Source organism: Genypterus blacodes, unplaced genomic scaffold, assembly GCF_046128005.1.
Source record: "Genypterus blacodes isolate CSIRO-AG114 ecotype Tasmania unplaced genomic scaffold, CSIRO-AGI_Gbla_v1 ptg000067l_1, whole genome shotgun sequence".
Classification (NCBI taxonomy): Eukaryota; Metazoa; Chordata; class Actinopteri; order Ophidiiformes; family Ophidiidae; genus Genypterus; species Genypterus blacodes.
Genome location: NW_027466879.1, coordinates 6,748,685 through 6,774,400, shown reverse-complemented (window position 1 = coordinate 6,774,400; position 25,716 = coordinate 6,748,685). Strand labels below are relative to the sequence as shown.

At 40.5% G+C, this 25,716-nt stretch overlaps 2 protein-coding genes across 2 annotated transcripts; both read right to left on the bottom strand.

Moving 5' to 3' along the window:
- Nucleotides 1-1,828: 1,828 nt before the first annotated feature.
- Nucleotides 1,829-10,276, bottom strand: LOC143004913 (uncharacterized). The gene is made up of 13 exons (XM_076156089.1): nt 10,099-10,276; nt 9,579-9,784; nt 7,998-8,135; nt 6,687-6,825; nt 5,578-6,598; nt 5,285-5,426; nt 5,027-5,170; nt 4,581-4,639; nt 3,836-4,026; nt 3,073-3,473; nt 2,760-2,859; nt 2,279-2,477; nt 1,829-2,131 (listed from the first exon to the last, which is right to left on the bottom strand). The coding sequence occupies exons 1-13, from the start codon at nt 10,219-10,221 to the stop codon at nt 1,995-1,997; spliced, it is 3,000 nt and encodes a 999-aa protein (XP_076012204.1). The 5' UTR covers nt 10,222-10,276; the 3' UTR covers nt 1,829-1,994.
- A 2,681-nt stretch (nt 10,277-12,957) lies between these two features.
- On the bottom strand, nt 12,958-21,291 carry LOC143004800 (uncharacterized). The gene is made up of 13 exons (XM_076155951.1): nt 21,115-21,291; nt 20,087-20,292; nt 19,269-19,406; nt 18,211-18,349; nt 17,464-18,121; nt 17,171-17,312; nt 16,913-17,056; nt 16,457-16,515; nt 15,697-15,887; nt 14,788-15,188; nt 14,475-14,574; nt 13,994-14,192; nt 12,958-13,846 (listed from the first exon to the last, which is right to left on the bottom strand). Exons 1-13 carry the CDS (start codon nt 21,235-21,237, stop codon nt 13,710-13,712), a joined length of 2,637 nt encoding a protein of 878 aa, XP_076012066.1. The 5' UTR covers nt 21,238-21,291; the 3' UTR covers nt 12,958-13,709.
- Nucleotides 21,292-25,716: the final 4,425 nt, after the last annotated feature.

Below are 25,716 nucleotides of genomic sequence, written 5' to 3'. Positions count from 1 at the left end.
TTGAATGAAGCTTGTTTGTTTAACAGAGCCGTCAGCACACACACACACACACACACACACACACACACACACACACACACACAGCTACCAGACAGACTTCAAGTTTTAACTCCCTGATTTATACAGTTATGAAGCTGATTATTATTTCTCATATGAAATAATTGACGAGGTCCAGACATCGGTGACCTCACGCTGGCCATAGCCCTGTCTGTAGTGTCTGGATGCCTTCTCCTTCACAACTCATTTTTTTGTTATTACAGTTGTTTTGACAAAAATCTAAAAGTGTCCAAAGTTTCAGTGCTTCCAATCCTGCTAGGGGCTGTGGATATGTGCATTACACAGGAGGCCGCATCAATATAACTGTGTGTGAAAGTGAACACTACTGATATTCCCATTTATCTGTACATGAGTGAAGCTATCTGGAGGTCAGTGATTTGATAAGAACAATGAGACACAGATGAAATGATGAGAGAAAGTGTCAGCAGGGATAGATTTAGCTGACATTGACATTTACATATACTTCATGTATCCCATCTGAATTCTGTTTTACTTTTGGAGAGGCATTCACTGATCCTGCAAAGTACTGATAGATATTGTACATACAGGTGAACCATGCAGATGCAGCTGTAGAACCGTCACATGGAGCAGAAATTTGAAAGACCCCATGGTTCTCTGAGTGCCTTGTCCAACTTCTTAAAAACATTTCACAACAAGGAGATGACAAGACAATCATGTTTTGGCATCACATACAGTTGGAGTGCAAAACACAATCAACAAGGGACTAAGCATACAATACAATTTTCATTGGGTTTGATCCCTGTACAAAGACAACATTAAGACAACAACAATGACACTCCCCTGAAAATGACTGATGTTGGGTTGAGCAATCACCTCATTATGTAGGGCAACAGAAGACTGTGACCTACTTCCATTACAATATTCAAACACAATGACATACAAAGGAATGTCAATCAAAGAGGGTGAGAATTGTATAGCAAAGCATCCTGTATAGGGTTTGTTTGTTGGCACATTTCTGATAAAAAATAAAAGATAATGGAGCTGCCTGCTTATATAAAAGACCATGCAGACACATTTTGTTATGATGATTGTTATTTTTGTTATTATCTCCAATGCAGACAGTCATCCAAACATCCATGCTTGTCGTGCTCTGGACACTTATTCTCCTGCAGCGAGAAGTATCGCCTCATTCATTTACCTGAGGCAGTACTTATTCATATTGCTCCTCTTCCGATCCAGCGCCGTCCCCCCCTGCAGTAGCTCTTTATTTTACATCTGGCTATTTGAGGAGATGTCTCTCTTCCCTCTCTTGAGGTTCCCGCCATCTTTTCCTTACATATTAAGTTTATGAGAGTGTTTCTCCTTGTGTTCTTACAGATATATGGGCTGGGTTGGGAACTTTTCATGTGTGTGCCTGCAAATTTTCATTCATTTTTTTCTCTCTCTCCTTTCCTCACTTTCTTGTTTTCTCTGTGTGTGAAGGGTTAAGGTGAACAAAGGGAGAATACAATCATGTTTTTTTTTCGAGTGCTTTATTCAATTATTATTATTGTTGATTATGACAAAGTATTGATGATTGCTTGATATGTGAATAAGATTGATCAGGTAAGATAAGACAAACAAATGCTTGTTTCCATATTGCATTTGAATAGACCTAATCATAGAATGAGTAAGAACCAGAATCCCATGCACTTTAGGAAAGTCTCTGAAGCAAGACGATAAACACAGCAAACAAATAAGCTGTCAGCAATTGCAGACGTCTTTGATCATCCGTCCAGTGCAGCTTAAAATATGTTTCAGTGGAACTCGAATACAGGTTCCTCACTACATATTTCAGATATTAAACAATTTCTCAGGATGTTATACAGTCACACGTCAATAGTTAACCCTAACCCTAACCAGAAATAGTCCATTTAAGATCCTTGGAAAAACAGTATTAGGGATCAAAGGTGATATTCTGCACACACACAAATGTCTTAACTTTCAGAGGTTGGCAGTGGTTGATATTTGACCTTTGACATTTTGACTTTGTACATGGCCACAGCACAGACCATGCCAACAGTTGCCAGAAGGCATCCAGCGATGAACACCAGGTTCAGATTCAGGTTGGTTGCTAGAGAAGAGACAAAGACAAATTAAAATGGTTTCATCAGGGGTCTGAGAGTCCAATCAGAGTCAAAGCAAAGCAATTACACTTTAAAATGTAGTTTTTGTTTTCATTTCAAAATACACAGGATAAATCTTTCAACTCCAGTATTACCTGCACTTCCCATGCGTTCTGTACTGTCTATTGATCTTCTCAGACGCAGAGGACCCTGGGAAATAAAGTGCGTGGTAGACTGAATGACAGCCTCTCTCTTCCCAACACTATGCTGCGTTGTGGAGTTCATGCATCCCCTGGAGCACCGACTCTGGGGGTTCCCTGCTTCACACACCAGGACTGAACAGCTGATGTACACCTTAAAATAACACAACAACCTGTCATCAGCAAACAAAGTTCCTCCATTTTCATCTGCATGTTCTCATATGCTTTTCTACAAAACCTTCCACCTAATCTTTCTTTTCATTCTCTACATCAGGTTGTTCTAACAAGTCAAGCCTACTCATTTTAATGCTTAATTAAAATGTTAATACTAAAACTCCATATGCATGTTTTCAATTAAGCATGTAATAAGAGCTGTCTGACACAGGCCCTTTAGTTTAAAGTAACCTGTCCTGGTCTAAATGTGTCCAGTCTTCACCTGGTCATGCAGTCCGATGAACTTGAAGGCCTCCATGCTGAATCGGAATTGTTTCTGGTGTGCAGGGGCATAGATATTTACAGATGGGTCAACTGTACACCTAGACAAAGGGTGTGGCGGTGGGGAGAGACAAGAAACAGAACATTAATTATTTGAAGTTTACTGTCTCATATGAATAACATGCATCACAGGATGTGTGCTGAAGACATAAAATAACTGAAGCATTTCATTTGAAATAAGTTCATGACCATTTCATATCCTTGAATAAGGGTGTCATTTAAAAGTCTGCGCTTGGAGGTGTACTTAGACATACCCATTTTCAATGATGGAGTAGGTTTGCCAGTAGTTTGGGTTGTCATATGGTGAAGCCCTGCAGGACTCCACAAACAGCTCTGTGTTGTTGAGTGAAGATGTGGCCTGTATCTGCATGAAAATGTCAGTCCCTAGGTCATATACAAGAGGGTACGAGTTTGGATCAACCCTCGTATTAAATTGACGGTTGGGGTAAAACTCAAACTCGTAGGTGAATGTGCCGAAGCCCTTGTCCCACACTGTGCAATTTTCCCTGTGTGCTGTGAAGCCCAGTGTCACATTTTCCCGTTTGGGGTACTGGCAGTAGAACTCCACTTCCAGCAGGTGTTTCCTGGTGATGACATCACTCAAAACATCAAAGGTGGTGATTTCATTCTTGAAAATCAGGTTTTCTTCATCTTCCTGCAGTGGAAAAGTGAAATATTCAGTCCTGAAATGTCTCATTGAAACCCTACAGAAAACAAACCAATACCAGCAACTCATCCTATTACTGACAGGAACATTTGCACGGATAGAGTGATAACCCATGAACTCTACACATGATAATGAAAGCAATGGCTGTAATATATTTAGCTAAAGTATTATTTTGTCTTATTTGACACCTCTTCCAAAACATGAAAATGATTTTAAGGTAACCCATGTTGACTTTGATGATAGTGTCATTTCACTTCATTTCATTGCAAAACCTTGCTGTGCTCATCTCAGAACTTATTAATCAACTGCCTTATTTCATGAGGATAACGAAACCAATTCCTCTACTTTACCTCAATTTCAGTGCCACATGCATTAAGGGGGACGACAGCTACGACATGAGTGCTGTTGGAATGTCTCTGGATGCTGCAGATTGTGTTGCTGGGGTCATTGAGGCGCAGTTGATCCTCGTGGAGTCCAATAAATGTTGATTTGTCAATCTCCACTGTCATTGAGGACTCATGGCAGATCACATTGGTTTTCACTGAGGCAGAGAATGAAGAAGAGTTGGGAATGTGCCATGTTGTTATTTGTAGCCACACTGCATGTCAGGTAAGTGTCAGGGTCTGCTGTGATACCTCAGTTGATATCAATTGATTTTAGCATAAAAGGAAATAGAAAATGTTCTATCTCATAATGCATTTCAGGACTATTCCACATGACTGTAAATGGTGAATTGTTGGGGGATCTGATCTGAGTCTTTTTGGGAACCTACAGAAACAGAACTTTTATTTGATTCCTGTCTCTGTGTTTATGATCATCCTTGTTTTTTCAGTTTGCTCCTTCCTCCTTGTTTGTCTGTGAGTGGGCGTGTTTTCCCATTGTCCCCTCTTGTGCCAGTCACATGCCACTCTTCTACTTATCAGTCAGATGCCTCTCCCCAGCTGCACACACCTGATCCTGATTCCTGACCCATAACAATGTCTGATGCTCATTTAATATCTGTAGCATAACATTTGGCATGTGATATACTTATTTTATTCATAACAATACAGTGAAATATGTTGCCATCCACACTAAAATACCAGTGAGACTCACCTGCGCATGGCCCAACCTTCACCAAAACACAGCGCATCTCAGAGTGATAGAAACGATTCCTGAAATGCAATAATAGGACAAATTTATAACATTTGAGTTTAAGTCCATCAACAAAAATCTTTTTTTTAGGATAACCTACATTAAATTCTAGCCTTAAGATCCATGTAATCAAGACGAACTGTAAGTTTGATTAGTTTGTGATTTGATTTTACTACTTTACATTAGCATTAGAATTTTCCAACTTATTCCAACTCTGCTTAGAAATGTGCAAATATAAAAAGTAATTTATAGTGCGGATACTGTGGAACAGTACAGGCAAGAATAAGTTGGCTTGTCTAAGGTGAAGTGGTCCTGCACATGTGGAAAGATTCAAATAATGTTTTTTGCACACATACAATAAAGCAAGTTTTAGTTGTAAGTTATAAAGAAAGGAAGTGAATGCTCACCCATTTTGTGATTCAACAGCAAAGCATATTGGGTAGTCATTTCCAGCATCATCCTGAGCAGGTGTCCATTTAATGACAAACTCATCATGCGTGGTCCTGTGCTTGCTGATATTCAGTGGCCCACTCATGATAATTCCAGATAGCCTGGGTGAAACATAACAAATATACTACAAAATTAATTGTCATTAATAATAGATCTTGCTATGATGATAATGCTTTGCTTTCAAAAGGCTTGTCTGTTAATGCAGTTGTCCTTACGTTGCATATTGTGCTCGTGCCTTGACTCTGATCTGCACCTCTCTGTTGACCTGAGCTTGGAAGACTTGTCCATGTGTGGGTGTTGGACTTAGTAACTTTGGCATGAAGTCTCCGTCCAAACAAGATGAAACAGGTAGATCCACTGGAGTACAAATAAAGATTGAAATTAGTGCCCAAGCACAATTTGTATTTCTAGGTACTGTGACAGAAACTGTAGCAATGCAACCCTGTAAACAGTTAATGATTTACATAAGCAATCATATTGTACAGAGCAAACACATGATATAACTTACCAAGAAAAGTAAACTGCAAAGGTAATTTACTGAGTGGAATGACTGAATAAGGAGGTCTGGTCGGGGTGGTGCTGGTGGTGGTGGGAGCTGTGGTGGTGGTGGTGGTGGGAGCTGTGGTGGTGGGAGCTATGGTGGTGGTGGTGGGAGCTGTGGTGGTGGTGGTGGTGGTCGGAGCTGTGGTGGTGGTGGTGGGAGCTGTGGTGGTGGTGGTGGTGGGAGCTGTGGTGGTGGGAGCTATGGTGGTGGTGGTGGGAGCTGTGGTGGTGGTGGTGGTCCAGGCTTGGGTGGTGGTGGTGGTCGGAGCTGTGGTGGTGGTGGTGGTGGGAGCTGTGGTGGTGGTGGTGGGAGCTGTGGTGGTGGTGGTGGGAGCTGTGGTGGTGGTGGGCGGAGCTGTGGTGGTGGTGGTGGGAGCTGTGGTGGTGGTGGTGGTGGTGGTCGGAGCTGTGGTGGTGGCTTGGCGCTTCCTCCGCCAAGATGGAGAAGCTCTGGTGGTGGTGGTGGGAGCTGTGGTGGTGGTGGTGGTGGTGGGAGCTGTGGTGGTGGTGGTGGTCGGAGCTGTGGTGGTGGTGGTGGTGGGAGCTGTGGTGGTGGTGGTGGTTGGAGCTGTGGTGGTGGTGGTGGTGGGAGCTGTGGTGGTGGTGGTGGTCGGAGCTGTGGTGGTGGTGGTCCACCACCAAGGGTTTGGGGTAGTGGTGGTCGGAGCTGTGGTGGTGGTGGTGGTGGGAGCTGTGGTGGTGGTGGTGGTGGGAGCTGTGGTGGTGGTGGTGGTGGGAGCTGTGGTGGTGGTGGTGGTGGGAGCTGTGGTGGTGGTGGTGGTGGGAGCTGTGGTGGTGGTGGTCTGAGCTGTGGTGGTGGTGATCGGGGCTGTAGCTGTGGTGGTGGTGGTGGTCAGTGGAGCTCTGCGGGATATGGATCCATCCGTGTAGGTCAGTGTGATGGGCTCTTGAGGGAAGTCCTCCACAACCATCTCATGTGCATAATAGCCTTGTGGTGCATTCTGATAGCTCAATGTGCAAGAACTCTAACAATGTAAAGATATGTCAGTTAGGTGACCCAAAAGCCAAACTAGCAGTTATACAAGATATTAAGAAACTGATTTTTCAGCAAACCTGATCTAAGGTGAAGCCTCCATGTTGGCTGCAACGCACACACTCATGCTGTGAGGCAGAACCATATCTACACCGAACTTGATCACCATCCGGATCATGGGACATCAGCCTGTATGATCGATGGCAGTTCTGGGGGAGTCTGAGTGTGTAGAATGAGATAAGTTAGTGTCATGCTTGTGCTTCACATAAAAACCAACAAATGGAAACGTGAAGTGCCATGATGGAGAACACAACATAAACCACACATGCTTTTATCATAATTTGCCATGGCTCCTTAAAAGGATTCCTTCCTTCTTTCCTTCCTCCCTTCTTTCCTTCCTTCCTTCCTCTCAACCTCTTTGCACTATCACAGGGCCTAAGTGTGTAGTGCAGGGTCGTTTGGGCAAATGGTTTGGGATGATGCAGCATTGTAAACAGCACACACATGTTGTCTTACCCTCTGATCCTTTCCAACTTCCTCTTTCACTTCTCTAAAACCATACCTTGTCTGAAATAAGGACATTTTGGTCTATACAGCTGTGTTTCTTGGCCTGTAGAGGTCCTCCTATACTGTGCCATGCATCTGTAAATTCCTCACTGCACGGATTTGCATACACAATTCATCTTAGACAAAGAGACTACATGGAGGACTGAGGTGAACCTTGGTGCTTAAGCTGTAATGAATTGCTCATCTTCACTGTACATTACATATATCATTACGAGCATTTGGCAGACGCTTTTTTACAAAGCGACTTACATTACATTACCACCCATTAAAGAGGGGGGAGCAATTGAGGGTTCGGTGCCTTGCTCAGGAGCACCTCGGCAGGGACTCGGACCGGCAACCCTCCGGTTCCGAAGCGGAAGCTCTACCACTGAGCCACTGCCTCTCCCGTCAGAGACTGCACTATGCATCAACTGTTTAAGTTCAGATGTTAGTTAGCTAGTTAGTCAAAAATGAATAAAATGTACTTCTGTACATAACCGAGCATATCAGAAATATTTTAACCCCCGTGTCTATATTGTAAATGTACATTTTGTAAATGAGGACTCACTTAGCGGTTAAAATGCTCGGTTGTACTATGCATCAACTGTTTAAGTTCAGATGTTAGTTAGCTAGATAGTCAAAAATGAATAAAATGTACTTCTACTTTGCCCCAGTAATATATTGCTAATTTTCTGCTTTGCTATTTTATTGTATCTATTTTATTTAAGTGTACAAAGTTCGTTTTAAACACACTGCTCGTTAAATTAAGTTCTGCACAGTGTGCAACATTATACAGTGTTAATTTGAGGTGAGCTGTATGCTACACACAACTGAAGGAGACCTACCGTAGCAAAGGTAGAATGGCAACATCTGGGGATTTGTTTGGTCCTTTAGTGTCAGACCTGGTTCCCAAATCCACAGAGGTCAGAAGCTTCCAAGAGCCAATGTAGTGATTTGTTCTAATCCAGCAACAGCTACTTGCCCTATGTGAATACAACAACATTTACATCATTACTCCAATACTTACTTTTGAATTAAGACCACAAAACATTACACTGGCTGAGCATTTCACGGCTGCCACTCTTTCCACATACATATTGTTAATACCAAAAGTACACAAACACAAAGCTTACGTTGTATATTGTGCCTTATCAGCAATATGTTGAATTGAAAACAGTTCAATCTTTTTTTTCGGTTAAAATGAATATGTCATTGTAGAATGTTATTATTAAGTTATCAATCGTATTTGCAGTGTTGATTCATCTAAGATTGTTTATCTGTGCTCCACTAGCTGTCCTGCTATAGGAGTAATTAGAGGAGTTTTCGTTTGTGCGCATGTGCGTCTATAGGGAAAAGGTTCTGGTTCAGATTCAGTGGAGCAGTTGAGCAACAGTTTTCTGACCGTTTTCCTGTAGAAGTTTCCTTATCTCTATATTCATGCATTATAATTTAGTTTAAGCAAGTTACAGATAGCTGATAGGACCCCATGTTGAGGTTTTTTATTTTTTTTGACCATCTTGTGGAATAAATTGCCTTTTTGATTCTAAATCTGCCTCATTATTTTGGCAATTCAGATATCAGCTACAGATAACACGAGTCAGAAACTTTACGTCTTGCAAGAGTGGCAAACGAAGATTCTAGGTCAAGTTTTGCCACTTCACATATATTTATATCTTTCTATATATACACTCTTAATTCCTGTATGACAGCTAGGCAGCTGTCATATCAGCCAGATGCACAGAACAGTGAAATGGCATCAATACACTTACACTGAGAGTGGCATCAGTTATGGCAAACAAACACATTTGACACTACTGCTGAAATCACTACCACTCCGCCTCCACTAGATGGCGCTAAATAACCCATTCTGTAACTGTAATTGCTTTGAACGGCCATTGTGGAAGCGACTTCAAGTGACTGACATTACACTATTGTTGTTGCGGGCAGCTGCATTTTTTTTTTTTTGTAACTTGCATCAAACTGGCACTCAGTGACCTGTTGACACATTTGTATACCAACACAAGCTCATAATAATGACTTCCTTCATGAACTTAGGACGTGATTTCCAAAGGATTTGACGTTTTGCAGTCAACATAATGCAAGATCCCAAAGTAAATACTCTATGGATATGCACAAATATATATAATACCAAGTGTATTTATGGATATATCTGTATAATATTTATGGACAATAATGGAAGTCACTGATATACTGTGCAGGATTTATTTATTTCAAGGAAAATTAATATGATGTATACAACCATGTTTGGGTTGATCAATAAGTTGGCTAGAATGAAGGTTGTCCACATTATCATGTAAGCTATACATTGCTACATAGACAGACGGACGGCAGACTTACAGACAGACAGACAGACACATATCCATCTTACATTAGGAAATTACGTAAAAAGTTTATGATTTACTCACTTCAGTGCAAAAGGTTTGTTAGTTGGTATGTTCCTGGTTGTCACTGACTCTGATTCACACCATTGAAGGTTAGGCGTTGGATTGGTACTGCTGTCAATTTGGCCTCTTTGAAGTGTGGTCTGGGAGCCACAGTTACCGTGGAAACAGTTCCAAGAATGGTATGAACAATGTGGGTGTCTAAAGGTTGCCCTGTAGCGAATTTCCACCTGTGGAACAAAGTCAAAGACTGACCTCAGTACATTTTAATATCATAAAACATTTGCATCAAAAATATTGTAAAATTGCCAGGAAATCAACACTGAATGTTTCATAATTGTGTCAGGAAAATGTCAAAAAAGTGTTTCAAACCTGCCTGGTAGTTCTTAAGGAGAAAATGTACATAATTCGTGTGCATAAATCAGGAATTATGATTAAAGGGAACAGTTCTGAGCAAACAAACTCATAAACTGAGGGATTAATAATAAGAATGATAAGAATAATAATAGGATTTTTAGCTGATACAAAAGTTACAAAATCTCACCTTAAATGTTCCATCAGGGTTTCGTCCTTTGGCAGTGATGGATGAAGTGCCCGCCATATAGTGAGATGCTGATGCCAGTGAGATCAGGAGCAGCTGCAGCAGGAGGACAAGTGTGGAAGCCATGGTGCCCCAAACTCTGATCTGTCCCAGGATGTTCTGCGCCTAACATCCTCTTGACAATCTTTATATAGGTACTGGTTGACCGGAGAAACTGGTGATGACTCAAAGCAAATCTCATCGGTATGATCACTATGCGTTTCAGCCCATGCAGCTGTAAAACTGGTTTCAGATCAAATCAAATTTGATAAAAATAATATACGATAGAACGTTATTTAAAGACAGATTAAGTATTTGAAAAATAATTGCCAATAAATAAGCACAATAAACACACCTGTTTTGTCGCTTGTCTGATTGATTTCCCTCCAACCTTCCTCCCTTTAGAGTTTCCTAACAGTATTTCTAAAGAAGACCCTAGATCTGTACACGCATAGTATGTTGAATGCACCAACAATTGAAAACAAATGATGAAATAACTAATTCTATAGTTAACTTACAACGTGAACATTCAGAATAATCTTGGTCCAGGGCTCGGTAACAATATTCTATCAAGGAAGTTAACAAGACAGTCAAGACCTCTAAACTCAAATTTGCATTTAATCATTTGGCAGACGCTTTTATCAAAAGCAAAGTACATATGAGACATATGAACTCAAGTCCATAACAAAACTGGTTCTGTTCAAGTCCAAGAGCCAGACTGCAATCGTCAAGATCAAATGAATCAATGTCTTATAGAAGTCTATAGAGAGTTTACTGTGCATTCATAATTTGTCTTTTAAAACACACTAATTGCAGTAATTTACAGTATAGTGATGATTTCTTACTGCTGTAAATTAAATGTTTCAAAACGTGTGTACGTGCCTGGGTACATGCCTGTGTGTGTGTGCGTGTTTGTGTCTGTACAAGGAAGTTAACCCAGTAAAAACATTGAATTCATAGCATGCGATGTGATTACGGGAAGTTTCACTGTGGCAAGCTTACTTGCCAGAGAACACTTCAAACACATGCCAAAAACTGGAAAAATGTCAAATGCTTCACACCGCCTGAGAACTCTCTGCTCTTCCAGTTTGATGTTCCAGTCATGTGCGACTTTCAGGTTTGCTTTTGAATGAGGTTTCCAGTTCAGCAGGATCGGTCCTGGTTTGCTGGGTTTGAAGAGTCCCACCAAAACACATACATTACTATATAACGCAGTGGTTCCAAAAGTGGGGGGCGCTACCCCTAGGGGGTGCGCAGAGCTACTCCAAAAAAATAAAAGTGGGGCACGAAAGAAAAAGTTTGGGAACCACTGAAACCTATTCCCATATTTTACGATCATTGAGGTATTGGTAATCTGTGGTGGTTTAGGCCAGACTGACCCTCCTGGCACAGACACTGGATGTATAAAGAATAAAGTAAGTAATTCTTACTTTATTACCGGGCATCATCACAGGTGGAATTTCCTTTTATTACTATAATTACTATTTTAATATAACCGTTATTTGTATGAAGCTTGTTTGATCTACAGAGCCATCAGCTGCTGCTCTTGTATTATCCCAAGGGAAATTACACAGTAAACAGTTACAGTACAGCATGAAAAAACAAGACCCAGAAATCAGAAAACAGAAATCACCCAACTAGTGCTGACCTCTGTGACCTCATATCTGGCCATGGCCCTATCTGTAGTGTCTGGATGCCTTCTCCTTCACAACCATATTTTTCTGATAACACTTGATCTTGCTATTGGCTGTGGATATATGTATTACACGTTATTTGAGAAGAACAATGAGACACAAATGAGATGATGAGAGAAAGTGTCAGCAGGGATAGATTTAGCTGACATTAACATTTAAATATACTTCATGTGTCCCATCTGAATTCTGTCTTACTTTTGGAGAGGCATTCACTGATCCTGCAAAGTACTGATAGATATTGTACATACAGGTGAACCATGCAGATGCAGCTGAGACAGGAACCGTCACATTGAGCAGAAATTTGAAAGAACCCAAGGTTCTCTGAATGCCTTTGAATGCCTTGTTCAACTTGTAACACTGTGCTTCTTAAAAACATTTCACAACGAGGAGATGACAAGACAATCATTTTTTTGGCATCACATGCAATTGGCGTGCAAGACATAATCAACAAGGGACTAAGCATACAATACAATTTTCATTGGGTTTGGTCCCTGTACAAACGACAATGACACTCCCCTGAAAATGACTGATGTTGGGTTGAGCAATCACCTCAGTATGTAGGGCAACAGAAGACTGTGTCCTACTGCCATTTTAATATTCAAACACAATGACATACAAGGGAATGTCAATCAAACAAATGTAAATACTGGCTGGTAGTAGTATAGCGGCTTTTATTCTGGAAACAGGAATCTGAGACTTAAAATCCTAACAAAATGATGTTTGATAATTCAGCAATGTGACCTCACACTGCAGCCCGGTTGGTGGCGATTATACGGCATACAGTTGCCATGCCAACATTTAAACAACAAAAAAGAAGCCGATTCAGCAATATAGCAGAAGGTAAAGGCACTATGAGGGGGGGGGGGATTAGTAAAGCAAAGCATCCTGTATAGGGTTTGTTTGTCGGAACATTTCTGATAAAAACTAAAAGATAATGGAGCCGCCTGCTAATAAAAAAGACCATGCAGACCCATTTTGTTATGATGTTTGTTTTTTTTGTTATTATCTCCAATGCAGACATCCAAACATCCATGCTTGTCGTGCTCTGGACACTTATTCTCCTGCAGCGAGAAGTATCGCCTCATTCATTTACCTGAGGCAGTACTTATTCATATTGCTCCTCTTCCGATCCAGCGCCGCCCCCCCCCTGCAGTAGCTCTTTATTTTACATCTGGCTATTTGAGGAGATGTCTCTCTTCCCTCTCTTGAGGTTCCCGCCATCTTTTCCTTACATATTAAGTTTATGAGAGTGTTTCTCCTTGTGTTCTTACAGATATATGGGCTGGGTTGGGAACTTTTCATGTGTGTGCCTGCAAATTTTCATTCATTTTTTTCTCTCTCTCCTTTCCTCACTTTCTTGTTTTCTCTGTGTGTGAAGGGTTAAGGTGAACAAAGGGAGAATACAATCATGTTTTTTTTTCGAGTGCTTTATTCAATTATTATTATTGTTGATTATGACAAAGTATTGATGATTGCTTGATATGTGAATAAGATTGATCAGGTAAGATAAGACAAACAAATGCTTGTTTCCATATTGTATTTGAATAGACCTAATCATAGAATGAGTAAGAACCAGAATCCCATGCACATTAGGAAAGTCTCTGAAGCAAGAAGATAAACACAGCAAACAAATAAGCTGTCAGCAATTGCAGACGTCTTTGATCATCCGTCCAGTGCAGCTTAAAATATGTTTCAGTGGAACTCGAATACAGGTTCCTCACTACATATTTCCTCGCTCAGATATTCCACAATTTCTCTGGATGTTATACAGTCACATTGCTAAATAGTCATCCCTAACCCTAACCATAAATAGTCCACTTAAGATCCTTGGAAAAACAGTATTAGGGATCAAAGGTGATATTCTGCACACACACAAATGCCTTAACTTTCAGAGGTTGGCAATGGTTGATATTTGACCTTTGACATTTTGACTTTGTACATGGCCACAGCACAGACCATGCCAACAGTTGCCAGAAGGCATCCAGCGATGAACACCAGGTTCAGATTCAGGTTGGTTGCTAGAGAAGAGACAAAGACAAATTAAAATGGTTTCATCAGGGTTCTGAGAGTCCAATCAGAGTCAAAGCAAAGCAATTACACTTTAAAATGTAGTTTTTGTTTTCATTTCAAAATACACAGGATAAAACTTTCAACTCCAGTATTACCTGCACTTCCCATGCGTTCTGTACTGTCTATTGATCTTCTCAGACGCAGAGGACCCTGGGAAATAAAGTGCGTGGTAGACTGAATGACAGCCTCTCTCTTCCCAACACTATGCTGCGTTGTGGAGTTGATGCATCCCCTGGAGCACCGACTCTGGGGGTTCCCTGCTTCACACACCAGGACTGAACAGCTGATGTACACCTTAAAATAACACAACAACCTGTCATCAGCAAACAAAGTTCCTCCATTTTCATCTGCATGTTGTCATATGCTTTTCTACAAAACCTTCCACCTAATCTTTCTTTTCATTCTCTACATCAGGTTGTTCTAACAAGTCAAGCCTACTCATTTTAATACTTAATTAAAATGTTAATACTAAAACTCCATATGCATGTTTTCAATTAAGCATGTAATAAGAGCTGTCTGACACAGGCCCTTTAGTTTAAAGTAACCTGTCCTGGTCTAAATTTGTCCAGTCTTCACCTGGTCATGCAGTCCGATGAACTTGAAGGCCTCCATGCTGAATCGGAATTGTTTCTGGTGTGCAGGGGCATAGATATTTACAGATGGGTCAACTGTACACCTAGACAAAGGGTGTGGCGGTGGGGAGAGACAAGAAACAGAACATTAATTATTTGAAGTTTACTGTCTCATATGAATAACATGCATCACAGGATGTGTGCTGAAGACATAAAATAACTGAAGCATTTCATTTGAAATAAGTTCATGACCATTTCATATCCTTGAATAAGGGTGTCAGTTAAAAGTCTGCGCTTGGAGGTGTACTTAGACATACCCATTTTCAATGATGGAGTAGGTTTGCCAGTAGTTTGGGTTGTCATATGGTGAAGCCCTGCAGGACTCCACAAACAGCTCTGTGTTGTTGAGTGAAGATGTGGCCTGTATCTGCATGAAAATGTCAGTCCCTAGGTCATATACAAGAGGGTACGAGTTTGGATCAACCCTCGTATTAAATTGACGGTTGGGGTAAAACTCAAACTCGTAGGTGAATGTGCCGAAGCCCTTGTCCCACACTGTGCAATTTTCCCTGTGTGCTGTGAAGCCCAGTGTCATATTTTCCCGTTTGGGGTACTGGCAGTAGAACTCCACTTCCAGCAGGTGTTTCCTGGTGATGACATCTCTCAAAACATCAAAGGTGGTGATTTCATTCTTGAAAATCAGGTTTTCTTCATCTTCCTGCAGTGGAAAAGTGAAATATTCAGTCCTGAAATGTCTCATTGAAACCCTACAGAAAACAAACCAATACCAGCAACTCATCCTATTACTGACAGGAACATTTGCATGGATAGAGTGATAACCCATGAACTCTACACATGATAATGAAAGCAATGACGAATATATTTAGCTGAAGTATGATTTTGTCTCATTTGAACTGACTGATCATAAGTTACACGTTCTAGAGGTGCCCGACCTCTGTAGGTTGCACTAAATGGACAAACGATGCACAGCAGTTATGACCATGGATGTTGCTTTGGACTTATTCATCCTGGTCAACTGCTCTTCTCTTTTTTCAGATTCAGACCTCTTCCAAAACATGAAAATGATTTTAAGGTAACCCATGTTGACTTTGATGATAGTGTCATTTCACTGAATTTCATTGCAAAACCTTGCTGTGCTCATCTCAGAACTTATTAATCAACTGCCTTATTTCATGAGGATAATGAAACCAATTCCTCTACTTTACCTCAATTTCAGTGCCACATGCATTAAGGGGGACGACAGCTACGACATGAGTGCTGTTGGAATGCGTCTGGATGCTGCAGATTGTGTTGCTGGGGTCATTGAGGCGCAGATGTTCCTCGCGGAGTCCAATAAATGTTGATTTGTCAATCTCCACTGTCATTGAGGACTCATGGCAGATCACATTGGTTTTCACTGAGGCAGAGAATGAAGAAGAGTTGGGAATGTGCCATTTTGTTTTTTGTAGCCACACTGCATGTCAGGTAAGTGTCAGGGTCTGCTGTGATACCTCAGTTGATATCAATTGATTTTAGCATGAAAGAAAATAGAAAATGTTCTATCCCATAATGCATTTCAGTGGTACTCCACATGACTGTAAATGGTGGATATATTGGGGGCTCTGATCTGAGTCTTTTTGGGAACCAACAGAAACAGAACTTTTGCATTTATTTGATTCCTGTCTCTGTGTTTATGATCATCCTTGTTCTTTCAGATTGCTCCTTCCTCCTTGTTTGTCTGTGAGTGGGCGTGTTTTCCCATTGTTCCCTGTTTCCCTCTTGTGCCAGTCACATGCCACTCTTCTACTTATCAGTCAGATGCCTCTCCCCAGCTGCACACACCTGATCCTGATTCCTGACCCATAACAATGTCTGATGCTCATTTAATATCTGTAGCATAACATTTGGCATGTGATATACTTATTTCATTCATAACAATACAGTGAAATATGTTGCCATCCACACTAAAATACCAGTGAGACTCACCTGCGCATGGCCCAACCTTCACCAAAACACAGCGCATCTCAGACTGATAGAAACGGACCCTGAAATGCAATAATTGGACCAATTTATAACATTTGAGTAAAGGTCCAGCAACAAAATTCTTTTTTTAGATAACCTACATTAAATTCTAGCCTTAATTTTAGCCTTAAGATCCATGTAATCAAGACGAACTGTAAGTTTGATTAGTTTGTGATTTGATTTTACTACTTTACATTAGCATTAGAATTTTCCAACTTATTCCAACTCTGCTTAGAAATGTGCAAATATAAAAAGTAATTTATAGTGGGGATACTGTGGAACAGTACAGGCAAGAATAAGTTGGCTTGTCTAAGGTGAAGTGGTCCTGCACATGTGGAAAGATTCAAATAATGTTTTTTGCACACATACAATAAAGCAAGTTTTAGTTGTAAGTTATAAAGAAAGGAAGTGAATGCTCACCCATTTTGTGATTCAACAGCAAAGCATATTGGGTAGTCATTTCCAGCATCATCCTGAGCAGGTGTCCATTTAATGACAAACTCATCCTGCGTGGTCCTGTGCTTGCTGATATTCAGTGGCCCACTCATGATAATTCCAGATAGCCTGGGTGAAACATAACAAATATACTACAAAATTAATTGTCATTAATAATAGATCTTGCTATGATGATAATGCTTTGCTTTCAAAAGGCTTGTCTGTTAATGCAGTTGTCCTTACGTTGCATATTGTGCTCGTGCCTTGACTCTGACCTGCACCTCTCTGTTGACCTGAGCTTGGAAGACTTGTCCATGTGTGGGTGTTGGACTTAGTAACTTTGGCATGAAGTCTCCGTCCAAACAAGATGAAACAGGTAGATCCACTGGAGTACAAATAAAGATTGAAATTAGTGCCCAAGCACAATTTGTATTTCTAGGTACTGTGACAGAAACTGTAGCAATGCAACCCTGTAAACAGTTAATGATTTACATAAGCAATCATATTGTACAGAGCAAACACATGATATAACTTACCACGAAAAGTAAACTGCAAAGGTAATTTACTGAGTGGAATGACTGAATAAGGAGGTCTGGTCGTGGTGTTGGTCTGACGTGGGGTGGTGGTTGAGTATGTGTGGGTGGTGGTGGTTGAGTATGTGCGGGTGGTTGGGTATGTGTGGGTGATGGTGGTGGTTGGACGTGGGGTGGTGGTGGTGGTTGAGTATGGGTGGGTGGTGGTGGTTGGACGTGGGGTGGTGGTGGTGGTTGAGTATGGGTGGGTGGTGGTGGTTGGACGTGGGGTGGTGGTGCTCGTGGTCCATGGGGCTGCGGTGGTGGTGGTGGTCGGGGCTGCGGTGGTGGTGGTTGCGGCTGCGGCTGCGGTGGTGGTAGTTGGGGCTGCGGTGGTGGTGGTGGTCGGGGCTGCGGTGGTGGTGGTTGCGGCTGCGGCTGCGGTGGTGGTAGTTGGGGCTGCGGTGGTGGTGGTTGCGGCTGTGGTGGTGGTAGTTGGGGCTGTGGTGGTGGTGGCGGTAGCTTGGCGCTTCCTTCTCACAGACAGTGAAGCTCTGCTGGATATGGATCCATCCGTGTAGGTCAGTGTGATGGGCTGTCTAGGGAAGTCCTCCACGACCATCTCATGTCCATAATAGCCTTCTTGGGCATTAGGATTCTGATAGCTCAATGTGCAAGAACTCTAACAATGTAAAAGTATTGCAGTTAGGTGACCCAGAACGCTAAACTAGCAGTTATAAGAGATATTAAAAAACTGATTTTTCAGCAAACCTGGTCTAAGGTGAAGCCTCCATGTTGCCGGCAACTCACACACTCTTGTTTTGAGGCAAAGCCATATCTACACCGAACTTGATCACCATCAGGATCACTGGACATCAGTCTGTATGATCGTTGGCAATTCCCGGGAAGTCTGAGTGTGTAGATTAAGATAAGTTAGTATCATGCTTGCAAGTGCCATGAAGAACATAACATAAACCACAAATGCTTTAATCGTAATATGCCATGGCTCCTTACAAGGACTCCTTCTTCTCAACCTCTTTTGCACTATCACAGGGCCCAGGACATTTTGGCCCATACAGCTGTGTTTCTTGGCCTGTAGAGGTCCTCCTTTACTGTGCCCTGCCTCTGTACATTCCTCACTGAGCTGATTTGCATACACAATTCATCTTAGACAAAGAGACTACATGGAGGACTGAGGTGAACCTTCAGAGATGGTGTATAAGCTGTAAGGAATCGCTTTATCATTGGTATGCCATTTGTGAGAACAACTTTGGGTTACGACGTTGTGAAAAAGCATTTTGGCTGGACATCACTCCTATGTACTATGCATCAACTGTTCAATTACACACACTTAGTTAGTCAAAAATGAATAAAATGTACTTCTACTAGTCTGCAGCATTTTTTGAATTGCAAAGAGTAAGTTCAAAGAGTGAGTTAGTTTTGTTTTTTCTTCCCATTGGTGGGCACTAATGGGTGAAAGCAAAACAGTACAGGGTGAAGCTGGAGAATATACACCAGTTAAGAGGGGTTATTGCAATCTGACATGTTATTTGCTTAATACTGATCAATGGAGCATTACTACATGATCTAACCACCTAATGCACTTAGTTATTATTTACAATATATACACCATATCCAGAGCATGATGTATCCAAATGTGATGCCTTAATATACGTATTGCTAATTTCCTGCTTTGTTATTTTAGGACAAGTGTACAAAGCTCGTTTTAAACACACTGCTTATTGAAATAAAGTTTTGCACAGTGTGCAACATTATACAGTGTTAATTTGAGGTGAGCTGTATGCTACACACAACTGAAGGATACCTACCGTAGCAAAGGTAGAATGGCAACATCTGGGGATTTGTTTGGTCCTTTAGTGTCAGACCTTGTTCCCAAATCCACAGAGGTCAGAAGCTTCCAAGGGCCAATGTAGTGATTTGTACTAATCCAGCAACAGCTACTTGCCCTATGTGAATACAACAACATTTACATCATTACTACAATACTTACTTATTATAAAAATTAAATCAACACCTTTTTAATTAAAGAAAACCCTTCTTAAAAAAAGAGTGTGCAACTTTTTTTGTGATGTTTTATGATATTTTCTTCTCTTTCTTATCTGTGCTCAGACCCAATAGGATATGACTTCCTCATGAACTTAAGACGTGTGATGTTAATGATGAGGATTTGACGTTTTGCTGTCAATATAACGCAAGATCACAAAACTACTCTATGGATGTGCACAAATATATATTATACTATATAGATCTATAGATATACAGTATTTATGTATAATAGTTATGTATAATAGACAATAATGGAAGTCACTGATATTCTGTGCATGATTATATATTTCAAGGAAAATTACTATGATGTATGCAACCGTGTTTTGGTTTGTACATATGTATCTCTAAACTTGTCACTGTGCAAATGTTTCACTGTGACACAAACAAGGATTATAGCTTCTGACTTTCAAACAAAGCAGTAAAGCATTTTCTCTAATTATTAATATTTGTCAATTGATCAATAAGTTGGCTAGAATGAAGGTTGTCCACATTATCATGTCAGCCAGTGTTTCCCAATCAAATCTTACATTAAAAAATTAGCTTGAAAAGTTTATGATTTTCTGTAAGTACATTTACTCACCTCAGTACAAAAGGTTTGTTAGTTGGTATGTTTCTGGTTGTCACTGACTCTGATTCACACCATGGAAGGTTAGGCGATGGATTGGTACTGCTGTCAATTCGGCCTCTTTGAAGTGTGGTCTGGGAGCCACAGTTACCGCGGAAACAGTTCCAGGAATGGGATGAACAATGTGGGTGTCTAAAGGCTGCCCTATAGCGAATTTCCACCTGTAGAACAAAGTCAAAGACTGACCTCAGTACATTTCAAATATCAACAAAGAAATGTTTATCGCTCTTAAATGTTACTGACCATGGCAATGGCAGTTTGAAGTCACAGATGCATAAGACAATCTGATGTTGTTTTTTAAATTAATTGCTCAGAAAATGTCCAACATTTTCCACTATATGCTGCAATTAGACAGTGACCTTTCATCCATACTGAGAATTTAAGTAGAAAGACTTACTAATTTCTGGAAGTTTATTTTAAAAATGTGTTTTTTGCATAACATTCGCATCAAAAATATTGTGAAATAGTCAGTATATATACACTGTATGTGTTTCATAATTGTTTCAGATAAATGTAAAAAAAGTGTTTCAACCTGCCTGGTAGTTCTTCAGGGGAAAATGTACATAATTCATGTGCATAAATCAGGAATTATGATTTGAGGGAACAGTTCTGAGCAAACAAATTCATAAACCGAAGGATTATTGATAAGAACAGGAATGGTATGAACAATGTGGGTGTCTAAAGGCTGCCCTGTAGCGAATTTCCACCTGTGGAACAAAGTCAAAGATTGACCTCAGTACATTTTAAATATCAAAGGTCATTTGCATCGAAACCATTGTAAAATTACCATTAAGTAAACACTGTATGTTTCATAATTGTTTCAGATAAATGTTAGAAATGTCAAAAAAAAATGGGGAGAAAAAGGGGAAAATGTGCATAATGCATTTGCATAAATCAGGAATTCTGATTAAGTGAGGAATGAATAATAAGAATGATAAGACTAATAATAGGATTTAGTTGATAGAAAAGTTACAAAATCTCACCTTAAATGTTCCATCAGGGTTTCGTCCTTTGGCAGTGATGGATGAAGTGCCCGCCATATAGTGAGATGCTGATGCCAGTGAGATCAGGAGCAGCTGCAGCAGGAGGACAAGTGTGGAAGCCATGGTGCCCCAAACTCTGATCTGTCCCAGGATGTTCTGCGACAATCTCTTGACAATCTTTATATAGGTACTGGTTGACCGGAGAAACTGGTGATGACTCAACACAAAGTTCATCGGTATGATCACTATGCGTTTCAGCCCATGCAGCTGTAAAACTGGTTCCTGATCAAAAAATGTTGTTTAACAGTTTTTTTAGTATTTATACAATAAATGCACAATAAATGTAGCTATAATTTATTCTTCATTCTAAATTGTCCACAGTTCCTGGTGTACATTTCTGAAAAGATTTTTATTGTTGTTGTTGAAAAGGCTTGTACAAGTCAAATTGCTCTCATATCAATAAAAATGCTGAATTTATACCACTGGGATGTACCTCTTAATTACTAGTTTATGTTATGTAGTTTACTAGTTTTTGAATTTGCTTTTCCTCTCTCTTATCTGATCTACATTCTTTTTTCACCGCCTAAAGGCTGCCCTCTAGTCACAGCAGTAGGTTTTCAGTGTTTGAAGAGTTCATTTGCAGTGATTATTTTTGACAGATTTTTCAAAATGAAAAAAAATGAAACGATTTCTGTATTGGCAAATTAATTGTTAGGTCTGTTTCTCCTTTGGTTTGTAACATGAACAGCAGCATTAGTTAAATTCAAACCATTGCTTTGAAAAGACAAAGCTTTCCTGATAAGAAACTGTTTCCTTGCTGGACCCTCATATCATGCACTAACAATTGAAAACAAATAATTAAATTACTAATTCTATTGTTTACTTGCACGTGAACATTCAGAATAATCTAGGTCGAGGGCTCGGTAACAATATTCTATCAAGGAAGTTACCAGGACAGTTAGCAGTTACCAAGACCTCTAAACTCACATTTGCATTTAATCATTTGGTAGACGCTCATAACAAAAACGAAGTACATATGAGACATATGAGTCCATAACAAAACTGGTTCTATTCAAGTCCAAGAGCCAGACTACAATCGTCGAGATCAAATGAATCAATGTCTTATAGAAGTCTTTAGAGAACTCTGCATTCATAATTTGTCTTTTGATACGCACTAATTGCAGCACTACTTTCACTCATTTCTTATTGTTATAAATGAAAGGTTTCAGGTCACAAAGTATGTGTGTGTGTGTTTGTGTGTCTGCATGGCTGTGTGTACAGGTGCATGCCTGTGTGTGTGTGTGTGGGGGGGGGGGGGGGGGGGGGGGTGTGTGTGTGTGTCTGTGTGTCCGGTGTGTGTATGTGTGTGTGTGTGTGTGTGTGTGTGTGTGTGTGTGTGTGTGTGTGTGCGTGTGTGTGTGTGTGTGTGTGTGTGTGTGTGTGTGTGTGTGTTTGTGTGTGTGTGCGTGTGTACAAGGAAGTACCCAGTAAAAACATACTAAGTGATTACTGGAAGCTTCACTGGCACTGAGAAACCTGAAATATGTGATTATCTGGATAATCACACAGGTCCAGTAATCTTAGTGTGAGGTTGTTCATGTGCAGTAGTTTCAAATTTAGAAATGCTTTGCACAAATCTATTGGAGGTCTCAAATTAATTCAAATAAGAGCTCTTGCCACAGAACACTGTAAACACATGCTGCAACAAGGTGGCAATCAATCGACGGCTCATTTCCCGATTGAGGCTGTTAGGACAGATTTATCTTTTTAGGCAAATGTTCAACATCAAATCAATACTCATACGCATTTATAGTTTGTGTCACATTTATTGTCATCCAGTCATATATTACTTGCAACTGGTCACAAAAAGGTACATTCTGTATCAGGCACGGTATAATACACTGAGAACAGTCTTAATTGAATAAAACATATCGGAATAAAGTTAGGAGGAAGAGTCAAAGCTCTATCCCCAACAAGTAGTATTTACTGTCTTTACTTCATGATGTTAGCACCACATTACACATACATAAGTAAGGGTTATAAAGTTCATGCTAAATACATCATTGAAAACCTACAAGGAAGCAATCACAGACCTGAGCCAGTAGTGATAATCCCAGTGTTTACTGGATTTCAGTTCTGTCCATGTTGTTAGTAATCTGACACCAGGTAAGGCCCCAATCCTTCTTTTTGCCTCCAGTAAGTAGTACACTTTGTCCACAATAAAGCAGGAAGAGCTTAACTTTAATTCAACGACACCTTCCTTTGAGGAAAGGTATTCTTGATTACAAAGGAGGAAACCCAAATACACGTAATCCTTACTACAAACCACATGGGGAAACATTTCCCTAATCTTTCCCTTCACTTCTTCACGGAAATGACAAGACAGGTGCAGACACATGCAACAAATGTCATAGCGTAAAAGCAAAAGGGAATTATTCTTTATTTCCTGATTACTATCAGGTTATCTGCTTGATTGTTCTGTAACCAGATGCGTTCCACTGCCTGAGAACTCTCTACTCCTCCAGTTTGATGCGGGGAAGGCTTGGTTAAATCTCTTATCGGCACTGTGAAATTATTATTATTGTTTAAATATTCTGACTCCATAAAATAAAGGAATTCATTGGTAGTGATAGTTTAATCTCTAATCGGTTGATTTTGAAAAAAGATCGCCAATTCTCTACTTAGAATAAGAAGTTTTAAGTTTCAAATCATTATATTAGTGCAGGACTTCAGGATTAATTTGGCATTGAGTATACGTTCTTAATTACACTAAGGCTAGATTATTCATCTACTTAACAACAACAAGTGTGTTTGATAAATTAAACACACAAATATAAGATTCATTCTAATTCTTTCCTCTATAGCAGGGGTCGCTCGGGAGCTCGGGAGCTACCGGTCGCTCGCAAAGCCTTTCCGAGTCGCTCGCTTAAAGGTTCAAAGAATACGTACATTATACAACACATCGTCACTTGGTATAGCTTTTTAAATTCATATCCAATCAAATTCAAATCCCGCCTCCTTGGTCACAAAACGATTATTAGCCAATCAGCTGTCAGTTCAACAAATGACGCTGCTGTAAGGTTTGGTGACTTGACACCGTAACATCCGGCCAGCAAGCGCGCGCCGAATTCGCTGATGACTGCCGCGAAAACAGCCCCGATAAGAGGCAACAAATTGCGAATGTGAATGGCAAGTGTGTGCGTGTCTCATTGGCGGTGCTAACGCGTCTGTGGAGCGCCACTTCACCAAAGTCCACGGCAACTTTTCACGTGACTTTCCGGCTGCCAGCAGGGCGTCATGTGTCGTTAGCGAACGCACCGGCTCGAAGAGTTCCCCGTAGTTCCCATATCATCTCTTTTAGCTCTTTTCGGTGAACGATGGGAGCCGGCTACCGTCCGAGGGTTGTTTTCATTTTTTCTGCAACTTAATACAAGACAGAATGATAGGATGGTCTCGGTCTGCAGTGCGCGAAAAGAGGAGTGACAGCTGGGGGGGAAAGCAGCAATTGGATGCATTTTAACAATTGTGACAACATAAAGGCAAAATTTGCAGAATTAAGCTGTCATGTCGAGCAGGGTCCACAGAAAACCTTCACAGACATGAGAACTGTGCATCCAACAGTTCAGTTGGAACTTGGAAGAAAAAAAAAGCTCCACCCAGGCTCTCAATCCAGTGTAAAACAGGAAAACAGGATTAATATGATGTGAATTTATTGGTGTGAGCTTGACACTGAAAATGTATACAGAAAAAAACAAGCTCATGTTGCTGAATTGAAGTGCATTTTGATACAAAATGTGAGTGTTGAGTGTTGGATATCAACATTTTGTAAATGTTTACACAAAAGACGCTTATTCAGCTGGTTTGGGTGGAGAATCAGCCATGTGGCTCAATGTTACGAATAATATAAAACATGAGTAGATCTCCGACACTTTTATTTTGTCAAAGTAGCTCTCCGAGGCAAAAAGGTTGGAGACCCCTGCTCTATATGAGTCCTGCTCAATTGTGATTATCTCGATGATTAGGTTCGTATTAATTCAGAGATTGCGGTGCATCACGCTTACTGCAATTCATAATAATTAAGGACTAATCCCTTCACAAGGTAAACGTGGACATACAAGTCCTCTGGAAACTACTAAAATATTCGCACAAAGGATAACGATTAACAATTTAATTGACATTTGAACGTTTGAATGTCTAATAGTTGAACAAATATCACAAACAACAAACCTAGAATAACATTTGAATTCCCAACACAAGGCATACCAGAATCAAAACATACCTTCTGTCTATAACAGGTAAACACACAATGTACGTGAGAGCCCCTGCCTACTGGGAAAATCTCCTAGAATTGTTAGTTGGATTGACTTAAATTCAAAGCGGGTATAATGTCATCAAATGATTATGCGTTTAGTGAAGTTATTGTTAATCTTGCCCTGACCCTGGTCTCCTGCTGTGTGTGACCTGACTCCTTTCCACCTCAGTGTATCTGAGATTTTTCCCCTGGTGGCCAGATAGCATATGTTATAGCATATTACACAACAACAATACAGTACAATTTGCACCTATGTAGTAATCAGTGATCTAAGGAGGAGACCCCAGACA